Below are 14,799 nucleotides of genomic sequence, written 5' to 3'. Positions count from 1 at the left end.
AGCCGTTTCTGCGAGAGTTTATCCAATTTTTTTGTTGTTGTTGTTTGACTCTTTGAATAAGGACAAACGATCCGTCCATCGATCTGAAGGTGTTTGTGGTGTTTCCAGGCGCTTCTGATCGGTGAGAAGAGAGCTAAAGTAAGAGACGTATAATCGAGTGAAGAGGCTGTGAAGTCAGAAACTTTCTGCCTCTCGTAGTCACCTGATCTGAGCTTTTATTTTAACTTGCTGATACCTCATTTACCACATTAAATGTAATATGAATCACATACAGGTGCTGGTCATATAATTAGAATATCATTTTTTATTGTAAATTATTTTTAAAAATGAAACTTTCATATATTCTAGATTCCCTACATGTAAAGTAAAACATTTCGAAAGTTTTTTTTTGTTTTTTGTTTTTTGTTGTTTTTTTTTCAAATTTGTTGATTAGAGCGTACAGCGCATGAAAGTCCAAAATCCAGTATCTCAAAATATTAGAATATTTCCTAAGATCAGTCAAAAAATGGATTTGCAAAACAGAAAAGTTCTTTAAAGTATGTTCATTTGTGCACTCAATACTTGGTCGGCAGCACATATTACAGCAAATGACTTGCTCCTAGCACAAATTACAGCATTAGTGAAGTGTGGCATGGAAGTGATCAGTCTGTGGCACTGCTGAGGCACTATTGAGCCTTCAGATCATCTGTATATTGTTGGATCGATTGCTTCTCATCTTTCTCTTGAAAATATCCCATAGATTCAGGGGTCAGGCATGTTGGCTGGCCAATAAAACACAGTAATATCATGGTCAGCAAACCACTTGGAAGTGGTTTTTGCACTGTGGGCAGGTGCTAAAGTCCTGCTGGAAAAGGAAATCAGCATCTCCATAAAGCTTGTCAGCAGATGGAAGCATAAAGTGCTCCAAAATCTCCTGGAAGATGGCTGCATTGACTTTGCACTTGATAAAACACAATAGACCAACACCAGCAGACGTCACGGCCCCCCAAATCATTACTGACTCCAGAAACTTCACACTAGACTTCAAGCAGCTTGGATTCTGTGCCTCTCCAGTCTTCCTTCAGACTCTGGGACCATGATTTCAACATGAAATGCAAAATTTACTTTTATCTGAAAAGAGGACTTTCGACCACTGTTCACTGTCCAGTTCTTTTCTCCTTAGCCCAGGTAAGATGCTTCTGACGTTGTTTCTGTTTCAGAAGTGGCTTGGTAGTCCTTTTCCTGAAGATGTCTGAGTGTGGTGACTCTTGATGCGCTGACTCCGGCTTCATTCTACTCATTGTGAAGCTCTCCCAAGTGTCTGAATCGGCTTTACTTGACAGTATTCTCAAGCTTGCGGTCATCCCTGTTGCTTGTGCACCTTTGCCTACCCAATTTCTTCCTTCCAGTCAACTTTGCATTTAATATGATTTGATACATCACTCTGTAAACAGCCACCCTATTCAGTAATGACCTTCTGTGACTTATTCTCTTTGTGGAGGGTGTCAATGATTGTCTCCTGGACCATTGCCAAGTCAGCAGTCTTCCCCATTAGTGTGGTTTCAAAGAACAAGAGATACCCGGAATTTATACTGTAGGGATGGTCATTTAATGAAACTCAAATGTAAATATTCTAATATTTTGAGATACTGGATTTTGGACTTTCATGAACTGTACGCTCTAATCAACAAATTTGAAAAAAAAAAAAAAAAAAAAAAACCTTTTGAAATGTTTTACTTTACATGTAGGGAATCTAGAATATATGAAGGTTTCATTTTTTTTAAATAATTTACAATAAAAAAACTTTGAACTTTTTCACAATATTCTAATTATATGACCAGCACCTGTATATTTGATTTTTCATGTAATAAAAAAGGGGTCAGAATAAACAGAACTGAAGGTATTACAATTGATGAGCAATGCAGAAATCACAGGGTTCACAAACTTCACAAGAAAACAATTCTTGCCACTGTATTTATTAAAAATATCTTATTGAGAGATTTGTTGACAGTCAAACAAGAGATACATCGAACTCAACATTCATTATATGCTACACTAATTATTATATTCATCTGATAAGAAATGTTATTTTGGTAACACTGTAGTATAGGGAACACATATAAACTATTAATTGAGGGAAAAGTCAACTATAAACTCCTAAATTACTGCTTAATAATAGCTAGTAAGGTAGTTGTTAAGTTTAGGTATTGGATAGGATCAAGAATGTAGAATAAGGTCTTGCAGAATAAGGCATTCATATGTGCTTAATAAGTACTAATAAACAGACAATATTCTAGTAGTCTGCATGCTAATAAGCAACTAGTTAAAAGACCCTAAAAAGTGTTACCTTTATTTTATTACACATTCACTGTGTAGAAGTTTTTTTATTTATTTATATAAAGACCCATGAAATCTTACTCATACTGATTCAAAATTTGATATGACAAAATAATCAGTACAATTTACAAGTTAGACGACACAGTTTCACTGTTGAGTGTCTATCAAATCCAAACATGGCATAGAGCGGCTGAGTGAATGTGGTCTGGACTCTGTGGATGAGGGTCATTGTGTCTGAGACGCTGTAGAAGGACAAAATCCCTGCGCTGTGATCCACATACACTCCTATTGTACTGCTGGACACTACAGGGAGTTTAGTCTCAATGTTATTGTGCCAGAATGAGCAATAGTCTGGAGAGCAGAACAATTTCCAGGACTGATCGTTACACCCGGATACATTCTCATTACTATTTCCCTTCCTGCTGATGCTCTTATATGTCACTGATATACCCACTCCTGATCTCCCATCTCCACTCCACTCCACCTCCCAGTAACAGCATCCAGTTACACTCTCTCTACACATTGACTGTCCCCAACAATCAAATCTGTCTGGATGATCAGGATAGCAGTGATTTGTATCATCAACAGTGATCACTGTGTTTCCCTCAGAGGGACGGAGACTGTTATTCACTGAGTTTGGATCCAGAGTCAGCAGATGAGAATCTGAGGGAAGTAAATACATAATCAATCTTTCATGACCTTCCATAATCAATATAGTGGGTCTATTATTGTTTTATAATGATAAATTTGGCCTTTTTAAAAAAGAAAAGAAAAAAAAAGGTTAGAATCATCCTTGAAACTTCAATCCATTCAACCAATCAAAAATAATTTATTTTATGGCTGTAAAAAATCTGTGTTAAATAACATTTTACCTCTTACTAACCTAATAATATGTTACTGTAATTTATTTCCCCTAAATGCTTTAAATACAGTTATTCATGTTAAAATGACCATTTGTGTTAAAAGCATGAAATACAGTTAATGTAAAATGTAAAACCCTAAATTTCATTTCATATATATTATTATATACATTATATAAAAATGAAAATTATAAATTGCATTTTAAGTAATTAAAATAATTTAAAAAGTCCAAAATCATGATTGAAAATGTGTTTTTATTTGGTTGACAATGTATTTTGCAATAACTTTTGTGTAATGAATTCATCAAGTGCACCATTGTACAGATTTTAACTTATTTGAAATCAAACTCTTCCGCTAGACTGGATTTTAGAATTGTGTGTGTTTTCGTAGTTACTCACACTGTAGAAACTCCTCTTTGGTCTGATATTCAGGAGCCAGAATGACCTGGATGGTTTTCACTATGGACAACAAAACACATTTGCTGTTTAATTCTGACATTCAGAGGCAGTTAAACATACAACATTTTATATATTTATTAGGGCTGTCAAAAATAACACATTAATTTCTACTATTAAAATTTTCTGTAAAAAGCAGCATCAATTTTTTTCCATTCCTGGCATTCTTTGGCTAGAGTTACAGTATATGATCACAAGCTCTGCGAAGCCAGAGAGAGCAGGCGAGTGGTCCACATGTAGGCCTATTATATGATCAGCCAGTGCTTTTAAACCATTCAATTGTGATAAGACACAAAAGAGAACTCAATTTGGTACCCAGAACATTCCAATTTAGAACATTCTGATTCTAAACAAAGTAACAAACACAGGAAAACCAGGAAACAAGGAACAAGAGTCAACCAGGAAACACGAAACAAGAGCAGCTATCGTGGAACATCCACTGACAAATGAACAAGGGAAACACAGGGGTACATATGGGTAACAAGACACACCTACAATCAAGGGGAACCAATGAACAAAAGAACTACAAGGGGACATCAAAACTAACACAAGAAAGTAAGGCATAAAACAAAATAAAACACAAAGAAAAGAAGACAGGAATCGTAACAGAGTTCCCCCTTAAGTACCGGATTCCAGACGCTCCACACATAGAAACAAGATTCCAGAAGGATGGTGGAACAAAGGTGGTGTTGTGGTAATGGGTCTAGAGACCAAGGCGAAGCTGACAGGGCAGGTGACCAGGGTGGAGCTGGCAGAGAAGGAGACCATGGTGGAGCAGGCAGAGCAGGTGGCCAGGGCAGAGCGGTAGACCACCAAAGCAGAGCAGGCGGAGATGGAGACCACCACGGCAGAGCGGATGGGCCTGTAGACCACTACGGCAAAGCAGGTGGGGCTAGAGACCACCACGTTGTGGAGCCACCACAGAGCTGGAGTCCATGGCCAGGCATGGAACCATGGTGGTGCTGGTGGAGCTGAAGGCCATGGTGGAGCTGGAGATCACAGTGGAACAGGTTGAGCTGGAAACCACCACCACCGAGCAGGACAGAGACAGAGAGTTCAGGGATGACTTCCATGGTCGTGTCAGAGCAGGCAGAGGGTTCAGAGGCAGCACCCATGGCTGAGACATGGCAGGCAGAGAGTTTGGAGATGGCCTTTGTGGCCATGACAGGGCAGGCAGAGGGTTCAGAGACTGCCGTCTTGGCTGTGACAGGACAGTCAGAGGGTTCACTAGTGGATGCCACCGGCTCGGGAGGAGCTGGAGCTGACGCTGCTGCCTCGGGAGGAGCTGTAGAGAAGTGTGTGGCCCAAACACACAATATGGCAGTTGCCATCACAGGCAGAACTTGGGACACCCAGACTTGGGACCCCAGGACTTGGCAGCACTGAGAACACTGACTCAGGGATCCCTGGACTTGGAAGAGCTGAGACCAATGGACTCCAGACCACTGGACGTGGAAGAGCTGAGACCAAAAGACTTGGGACCACCGGACTTGGAAATGCTGAGAGCACCATATTTGAGATCACCAGACTTGGAAGCGCTGAGATCCCTGGTGTACAAAGCTCTGCCAGAGCTTGAGACACATAAATGTGTTTAGGGGGAAGGATCCTCCTCTATCTTCCCCTCAGTGAAGGGGGGAACCACATAACTGAAGGGCGTAGTCCAGGAACTCACTCAGTGATCCTTGAGGACCATCACAGATCAGCGTGTTTAGTCCATGGCAGAAGAAATCAATGAGATCAAAATCGGGTAGGTCAGTTAGATAAGCAATGCCTAGTGTCTTTGGTGTAGTCTTTGAAGGAGTGTTCACCTTGACAAAGCGAAATCAACCTAATTGCTGGATCCATATTTTGGTTGGTCGATCTGTAACACTGAGGCATGAGAAGGTGAGATGAGGGGGGTCCAATTGCAAATCAAGGTTTATTAAAAAAAAAAAAAATGTAACAAACACAGGGAAACCAGGAAACATGGAACAAGAGCAGCTACTGTAGAACACTGACAGACAAATGAACTATAGGGAAACATCCGTTGCTTTCACTGATGTAAACTTTGTTGAATTTACATATAGTGCTGGAATTGAAGATCAAATTTATTTGTTTTGCGGAGACACATTTATGTGGCCAAGTGTAAATGGAACAATTTTGACAAATCATAGCTATATCTGATCAGAGACAACGCATTGAGTCACCCGGTGTAAACAGGCCCAAAGAGAAAAAGAAAAAGAGAAAATCAATTACTGCTTTTGACTGAATAACTTTTGTATCTTTAATAAGGATTAATCTATATTTAATTTATATAGTGAAGACTGTGCAGGGTTATTTTACATTTGAGTTTATTTAGTTTCTGTAGTATTTGACATTTATTAAAATGGGTTTAATGTTGCAATTATTTGTGATTAATTACAGAAACATTTGTGATTCATTATTTATTTATTTATTTATTTATTTTGGATTGATTGACAACACTAAAATGTAATAATTGGTGCTGAACTCGTTTATGAGAATAAATGAGTATTTACCTCTTCCAGATATCTTTTCTGTCTCCTCGCTGCAGAACTGCAGCAGTTTGTCTCTGAGTTGAGAGACAGATTTCACTACTTCATCAAAAGACAGATGAGAACTGACAGTGAAGCCGTCTGTGGATCCAGAGAGAGAGAAAGACGACAAACTCTACACACACAAAAACACAAACTCCCTGTAATTCCAGAAGCTTGTTAAAGTCCTCAGTGTTTGAGAAGATCTGTGTTACCTGGAGGAAACGAACATGATCCTGTGTGTGTGAAAGCTGCTTCAGCTCAGTGTTAGTTGATCCTGTTAGTTGAGATGTTGGAGATGTCTTTAACTGAGGTCAGAGAAAACTACTCACACAATGTTACAACAGCCGTGTCGATCCCTGGCAGGCACAACGATGTTTACCAGTAGCTCCTCACTGCAGTACACAAGATCCAGGTGGCGAGGTTGGATCCAGATCTGAGGGGTGGAGACGAGTAGGTTTAGGAATCAATGTTTGGTGTAGGCAATCAGTACTGTGATTGACATGACCAATAAAATCTTAAGAATTGGTTGCAGGGTGGCATTGGCCTGGCTTCTGACGTCACACTTGGATGTGGGCCGGGTTGGATGTCCACCTTAGGCAGCAGCGAGATGCTTCTCATATGTAAAGTGGGAGGAGTTGGATCTGGATCCAACCTCGCCTCCTGGATCTCATGTTCTGCAGTGAGGACCATCTCCTGTTTACAGAAGGCGCTTGTGTTCTGTTGTGATACTGTTTTTTGCCTTCTACGCTAGATGGCACTGTTGGACAGGTCAATAATAAAACATTTTTCTGTTTACTTCCGCTTGTTAAACTAAGCAAAACTGAAACTAACACAACTAAAGCAAACATTCAGAATGATAATCTAAAAAGTCATAAAAATGGCAGTAAAACTTGTATAAACTGTCAATAAACTGCACAATGCAGCCAAAAATCTCAGCTGTGAACTAACAGTTACTCAGTTGGACTCTGAACTCACCTGTCTCTGGAGAAAATCATTCTGCGAATTGATTTCTGTGAGTGTTTAGTTGTTGTTGTTGTTTTTTTTTGTTTTTTTGTTTTTTGGTTCAATTATATTTTGTTAAATTATGACCAATGATGATCTATGCATCTTTTTCTGGCATTTCCAAGCATTGATCGGTGATTAAGAGGCCTGATGGACACTTTCTGCTTCCCGTAGAGTTGCCTGATCTAAAGTACACAGTAAAGTTAAACAGAAAGTGTGAAATGTACCATTATATGCGTGTTATTAGTTATACACCCAGTTTAGACATAATCAAGGAGGCGTTTACATGATTTTCTTGTTTCTCTTGTTTTTAGTTTTGATTTTCTTGAATATTTCGCATTCATGGAACTAGTACATAGGCTACTTATGTAAGACTCTTCAGGCCAAAATGATACACCTGACCAGAATGAAGGCATCTGTAGACACATTAAAATGCTTTTAACCCTGAAAACGGCAAAAAGCAACCAAATGGTCAAAGACACCCATCTTGCCTATGTTCACATAGGAAAATAACTGAACAACTGCATGGGCGGTCACAGAAACCATTTCAGTGTGAACATGTGCTAGATGGATGTCCGCTTATTCACACGACTCAGCATAGCAGTAGCTGAATTTTTGAAAGTTACTGCTTAAATCACTCATATCACTCATAGTTTGCACAGCCATACAGCTGCGGGCACCAAAAGAGAACTGAGCAGAATGTTGTCTCTGAGCTGGACCTGCCCATGTCAATAAGAATGTGAGCAGTCATGAAAATCACATAAAGCAGGAAAATCCACAGAAAATATATATGAAGATGAGGAGCCTGACCTATAATACCACATTAGATGTAATATTAATCACATATGCATATTTTATTTTTGACAGTGTGAATTGTGTATATTATGGAAATGCAGAAGACAATGCTTTTGATATACAGAGGCATGAATATGTTTGTGAACCCTTTGAAAATACCCTTACTTTCTCCATCATGCACTGTGAATGATTAGGATACTCACTGTATTAATACAAATGTGAAAAGTACATATATTTGTGCATAAAGTATTTTGTTTTTAAGTGTTAAGTCAGATTGTGTTTGTCTGCAACTGTAAGTTGAATTAAGATCAGACCAAATTTATCACTAAATACAGAAATCCAACATCAATTACAATTACATACAATCTTATCAGTTTCATTATCATTCATTCTCAGATTTTACAGCCATTATACTAATTTAATGTGAAACTGTAATAAACTTGTGATTATTACACATTCAGTAGTTTTTTTTTTTTTTAATTAGAAAATATAATTTACTTGGTTAGACGACACAGTTTCACTGTTGAGTTTCTATTAAATCCGAACGCAGCATAGAGCGGCTGAGTGAATGTGGTCTGGACTCTGTGGATGAGGCTCATTGTGTCTGAGACGCTGTAGAAGGACAAAATCCCTCCACTGTGATCCACATACACTCCTATTCTACTGGAGACATTGACTACAGGAAGGACGGTCTCAATGTTATTGTGTGTGAATGAGCAGAAAGTGGGAGTGCAGTACAATCTCCAGGACTGATTGTTACATCCAGCTAAAATCTCATTACTCTCTCCCTTCCTCCTGATGGTCTTATATGCAACTGCTATAGCTGCTCCTAATCTCCCATCTCCACTCCACTCCACCTCCCAGTAACAGCGTCCAGTCACACTCTCTCTACACAACGCCTGCCACCAATGATCAAATCTGGCTGGATGATCAGGATAATCTGGATGATCTGGCTGTGTCAGCGACAGTGATCACTGTGTTTCCCTCAGACAGATGGAGCCAATTATTCGCTGAGTTTGGGTCCAGAGTAAACAGACGGGAATCTGATGGAGATAAACACATAGTCAATAATGACCTTTCATCATTAATATAACACATTAACCACTATAAAACTGCATGTATTAAATATATATATATATATATATATATATATATATATATATATATATATATATATATATATATATATATATATATATACTGTGGGTACAGAAAGTATTCAGACCCCCTTAAATTTTTCACTCTTTGTTATATTGCACCCATTTGCTAAAATCATTTAAGTTCATTTTTTTCCTCATTAATGTACACACAGCACCCCATATTGACAGAAAAACACAGAATTGTTGACATTTTTGCAGATTTATTAAAAAAGAAAAACTGAAATATCACATGGTCCTAAGTATTCAGACCCTTTGCTATGACACTCATATATTTAACTCAGGTGCTGTCCATTTCTTCTGATCATCCTTGAGATGGTTCTACACCTTCATTTGAGTCCAGCTGTGTTTGATTATACTGATTGGACTTGATTAGGAAAGCCACACACCTGTCTATATAAGACCTTACAGCTCACAGTGCATGTCAGAGCAAATGAGAATCATGAGGTCAAAGGAACTGCCTGAAGAGCTCAGAGACAGAATTGTGGCAAGGCACAGATCTGGCCAAGGTTACAAAAAATTTCTGCTGCACTTAAGGTTCCTAAGAGCACATTGGCCTCCATAATCCTTAAATGAAAGACGTTTGGGATGACCAGAACCCTTCCTAGAGCTGGCCGTCCAGCCAAACTGAGCTATCTGGGGAGAAGAGCCTTGGTGAGAGAGGTAAAGAAGAACCCAAAGATCACTGTGGCTGAGCTCCAGAGATGCAGTCGGGAGATGGGAGAAAGTTGTAGAAAGTCAACCATCACTGCAGCCCTACACCAGTCGGGGCTTTATGGCAGAGTGGCCCGATGGAAGCCTCTCCTCAGTGCAAGACACATGAAAGCCCGCATGGAGTTTGCTAAGATGGTGAGAAATAAGATTCTCTGGTCTGATGAGACCAAGATAGAACTTTTTGGCCTTAATTCTAAGCGGTATGTGTGGAGAAAACCAGGCACTGCTCATCACCTGTCTAATACAGTCCCAACAGTGAAGCATGGTGGTGGCAGCATCATGCTGTGGGGGTGTTTTTCAGCTGCAGGGACAGGACGACTGGTTGCAATCGAGGGAAAGATGGGATCTGGACGAAATGGGATATCCTGGACGAAAACCTTCTCCAGAGTGCTCAGGACCTCAGACTGGGCCGAAGGTTTACCTTCCAACAAGACAATGACCCTAAGCACACAGCTAAAATAACAAAGGAGTGGCTTCACAACAACTCCGTGACTGTTCATGAATGGCCCAGCCAGAGCCCTGACTTAAACCCAATTGAGCATCTCTGGAGAGACCTAAAAATGGCTGTCCACCAACGTTTGCCATCCAACCTGGAGAGGATCTGCAAGGAGGAATGGCAGAGGATCCCCAAATCCAGGTGTGAAAAACTTGTTGCATCTTTCCCAAAAAGACTCATTGCTGTATTAGATCAAAAGGGTGCTTCTACTAAATACTGAGCAAAGAGTCTGAATACTTAGGAATATGTGATATTTCAGTTTTCCTTTTTTAATAAATCTGCAAAAATGTCAACAATTCTGTGTTTTTCTGTCAATATGGGGTGCTGTGTGTACATTAATGAGGGAAAAATGAACTTAAATGATTTTAGCAAATGGCTGCAATATAACAAAGAGTGAAAAAATTAAGGGGGTCTGAATACTTTCCGTACCCACTGTATATATACTATATATATATATATATATATATATATATATAGTGTGTGTGTGTGTGTGTGTTTTTTTAGTAACTCACATCGTATAAACTCCTTTCTGGTCTGATATTCAGGAGTGCCAATGACCTGGATGGTTTTCACTACAGAAACCAAAATACATCTGCAGTTTAATTTAATTAATTAATATATATTTAATGAATAGTGCTGAACTCATTTCTGAGAATAAATTTGTATTTACCTCTTCCAGATATGTTTTCTATAGTCTCTCTGGAGAACTGGTGCAATTTGTCTCTGAGCTGAAACATAGTTTTCACTATAGCATCAAGAGACAGATGAGAATTGAGAGCTAAGCCTGTTAATCCAGAGACAGATGGCAAACTCTACAAATGCAAAGACAAAAACAAAAACTCTCTGTAATTGCAGAAGCTGGTTAAAACCTCAATGTTTGAGAGGATCTGTGTTACCTGAAGGAAATGAAAATGATCATCTATCTCTAAAAGCTGCTTCATCTCAGTGTCTCTCTTCCTCAGATCATTGATCTCCTGCTCTATTTGCTCCAAGAGTCCTTCTGCTCGACTCACTGCAGCTCGTTCCTGATCTCTGATCAGCTGAATCACCTCAGAGCGACGTCTCTCAATGGAGCGGATGAGCTCAGTGAAGATCCTCTCACTGTCCTCCACTGCGGTCTGTGCAGAGCTCTGTTACACACATCACAATCACACAGTGACTTCAGTAGGACTAGAAGAGCTCCAGCACTGGAGGAAAGTCCAAACTGAGACTCAAACTTCTTCTCCAAACTCACCTTATGAGAAGCCACAGCCTCTCTCAGCTGCTGAAGATCTTTCTCTCTCTGCTGGATTCTCTGCTGGAATTTTCTCTGTTTCTCCTCCAAATGTCTCTGCAGAAAACAAAAGTCAACACTAAAGTTTTTTTTTTTTTTTTTTGTCCATAAGACTTTTAAATGTTTTTGAAAAAGTGTCTTATGCTTATCAAGGCTGCTTTTGGTCAAAAAACAATAAAATCATCTATATTGTGAATTTTTAAAGAAAGAGTCAAATGTTAGTCACCATTATGGTGATCAGTGTTTGTTGTAGTTGGGCTCTTGACTCTTGACTTTTTAACATTAGATTTTGTCTGGTTGCTGTAACTGAGTTATAACAGCCATACAAGACAAGAAATAATGTGTTGTTGGTTATGTTTTGACAATCATCATGTGATGAATCACTGATCTCATTTAAAGCCTAATCTCTGCGGCAGATTTACATTACTGATTACTGCAGCCCTGTGATTCTACAACTTAAGATCTGGCATTTTCAATATAATCATAATGATTTTTTAAAGTTGTTCTGATATAAAAAAAAAAACAAAAAAAAAACAAACAAAACACTTTGAACAACTCCATTTAGAAACACACAGATTTCAAGAATCAGCATACACTGTCAGAAAAAAAGGTACGGTGCTGTCACTGGGGCTGTACCCTAAGGTACAAAAGTGAAAAGGTACATCTCTGTACCTTACTTACCCCTAAATGGTGCATATTAGTACCTTAAAGGTACATATTAGTACTTTAAAAGTGCATATTTGTACCTTAAAGGTACATATTAGTACCTTTTTGTCTTTGTATACAGCCCCAGTGACAGCACCATACCTTTTCATACACCTACAGTGTATGAATCTCACACACTCAAACAGCAATGCAAAACAATAATAACTATGATTGGGATTGCATACATAACATTATAATTGTATGTACTATTGTAATAAAATGTTGTAAATTCTTTGGGTTTAGTTGCAATGATTCAGCAACAGTTAACTAACCTTCTAGCGAAGCGCTTCAGTTTACGGGTGTTCATTCAGCCTTAGCTTCAGCACATGCAGCTCAAACAGTAATGATTTAATTTGAAAAAGTAGCTTAATATTAAAGATGTTTACTATTACTGTAATATTAAAAAAGTTTTTTTTTTCAAATACATTGAGGCATTATTATTAATAACTGGCACTTTTATTGTGATTTTTTTTGGTATCTTATTTGTTAATGCATTAACTAGCATGAACTAACAGAGAGCAATAACCTTTGTTAATGTTAGTTAATAAAATATGTGTGTTCATGTTAGTTCACAGTGCGTTAACTAATGTTAACATATCCAACTTTCGATCTTAAAAATGTCTTGGAAAATGTTGAGATTCACATTAACTACCCTGACAGGAACATAATGTTGGCCCAGATCTGGCCCACATCTGGTCCAGATGTGGCCGGATCTGGGCCACACTATGTTGCTTATAAGATTTATTAATCTTTTTTTTGTTATCAGGCTCTGAAAGTATATCAAAATTTGGATTTAGATTTATCAGCCAATGTATCTTTCAAATATAAAGAATTATCGGTGCATACCTAAAAAATACAAAATAAATGAGAGAAGCTTTGCATTATACTGTTATAGCAGTACCTGTTTTTCTTTCCGTTCTGCTGCAGTTGATACAGTGTCATGATCTTTGTGTTCCTCCATCAAACACAGCACACAGATACACCGCTGGTCAGTATGGCAGTAAATTTCCAGCATTTTATCATGTTGAGGGCAGATCATCTCCTGCAGTCGTCCAGTGGCGTCCATCAGATTGTGTCTTTTACTGAAGAGATTCTCATGCTGTTCAAGGTGATTTTGACAGTAAGAGCTGCGACACTCCAGACACGACTTCACTGCTTTCTGTTTTCTTCCAGTGCAGGAGTCACACTGAACATCTCCAGATCTAGTGGAAATGTTCAGTGCAGGAGAAGTAGCTTGGAGTCTCGTCTTCTTCAGTTTCTCCACCATTTCAGCAATCACCACATTCCTACCTAAAACAGGTTTTGGTGTGAAGGTCTGTTTGCATAATGGACATCTGTAGATTCTCTTCTGATCCTCCTGATTCCAGATGTCTGTAATGCATCTCATACAGTAATTGTGTCCACAGGGAATAGTCACTGGATCCTTCAGTAGATCCAGACACGCTGGACAAGTGAACTGATCCTGATCCACTGAAATACTGGCTCCTGCCATTTCACTATATGAACACACAGAGCACACAATTGATTTGTTTATAAGTGCTCTATTTAGTGTTCCAAACATTTTCTAACATGAGACTCTAAAACGCCATAAAAATTGTGCCAAATCTTGAAAAATTCGAATCTTAAAGGAACCTTGGAACCGTCATGGCCTAATGGTTAGAGAGTTTGAATGGTATGATATGTGTCTCCCCGGGCACCACAGCCAGAGTTTTGGAGTAACGGAATACATGTAACGGCGTTACGTAATCAGAATTGAATCACTGCTGCTAGTGGAAACGATGCTGCCCAGGGGGAAAAACGTTTTAAATTCATGGAAATTTTGCTGCTATTTTGTTTTCAAAGAAGAAAATGCAAACAACATGATTGTACAGTGCAAACTCTGCCTTCAAGCTACGAAAACACTTTATCAAAGGACTAAAAAATAGTCTGTAATACCGTACTGTAGCCACTAGATGTCTGAATAGGCCTTTACATATACAGTATATATTCAGGGCTGTGTATTCCCAAGATGTGGAAATGAAACATGATTGCTTAGTTGTAATAGGTTTTAATAGGATTTAAATTAAAGCAGAACAAACATAAATAGAAATGTTTGATCAGAACTTGTTCAGTTTGGTTATGATCTGAGGTGACTTTTATATTTTTAAGCTCTGAACAACAACAGCGATAATGTTACAATAGCTGGTTGTGAGCATAAACGCGCACGACGAGGAGAATAGAAGTATAACTCTCTTTAATAAATCCACAACGAAGGTAATCCATAGACAGGTAAAATGTGGAGACAACCACACTACACATGAATGATACTGGACAACACTGGACTGAAAACACAGGGCTTATATACATAGACAAACGAGGTGGGTGATTGAACACAGCTGGTGGTGATAATGAGGGTGATCAGTAGTCATGGAAAGATACTAGTGGCAACTCAAGTCCAGAAACAGATTGTACATGTAACAGGTAGTAATATTGCAATAGATACTTTATTAGA

The 14,799-nt window shown here is 38.7% G+C and overlaps 1 protein-coding gene across 1 annotated transcript; it reads right to left on the bottom strand.

The window, feature by feature from the left end:
• Positions 1 to 2,386: 2,386 nt before the first annotated feature.
• Positions 2,387 to 13,800, bottom strand: LOC125270530 (tripartite motif-containing protein 16-like). The gene is made up of 6 exons (XM_048194222.1): positions 13,210 to 13,800; positions 11,565 to 11,660; positions 11,227 to 11,460; positions 6,149 to 6,299; positions 3,576 to 3,635; positions 2,387 to 2,979 (listed from the first exon to the last, which is right to left on the bottom strand). Exons 1-6 carry the CDS (start codon positions 13,798 to 13,800, stop codon positions 2,432 to 2,434), a joined length of 1,680 nt encoding a protein of 559 aa, XP_048050179.1. The 3' UTR covers positions 2,387 to 2,431.
• Positions 13,801 to 14,799: the final 999 nt, after the last annotated feature.

The sequence above is a fragment of the Megalobrama amblycephala genome, linkage group LG1 (genome assembly GCF_018812025.1).
Source record: "Megalobrama amblycephala isolate DHTTF-2021 linkage group LG1, ASM1881202v1, whole genome shotgun sequence".
Classification (NCBI taxonomy): domain Eukaryota; kingdom Metazoa; phylum Chordata; class Actinopteri; order Cypriniformes; family Xenocyprididae; genus Megalobrama; species Megalobrama amblycephala.
The sequence above is the reverse complement of the archived record's forward strand: the minus strand, read 5'-3'. Positions and strand labels throughout refer to the sequence as shown.

Coding starts and splice junctions, on each gene's coding strand:
- LOC125270530 (XM_048194222.1), bottom strand. CDS start 13,800: ATGGCAGGAGCCAGTATTTCAGTGGATCAGGATCAGTTCACTTGTCCA. Junction 11,461..11,564: donor AGGCTGTGGCTTCTCATAAG/GTGAGTTTGGAG, acceptor TGTGTGTAACAG/AGCTCTGCACAGACCGCAGT. Junction 6,300..11,226: donor ATCATTTTCATTTCCTTCAG/GTAACACAGATC, acceptor TTGTGTGTGTAG/AGTTTGTCGTCTTTCTCTCT.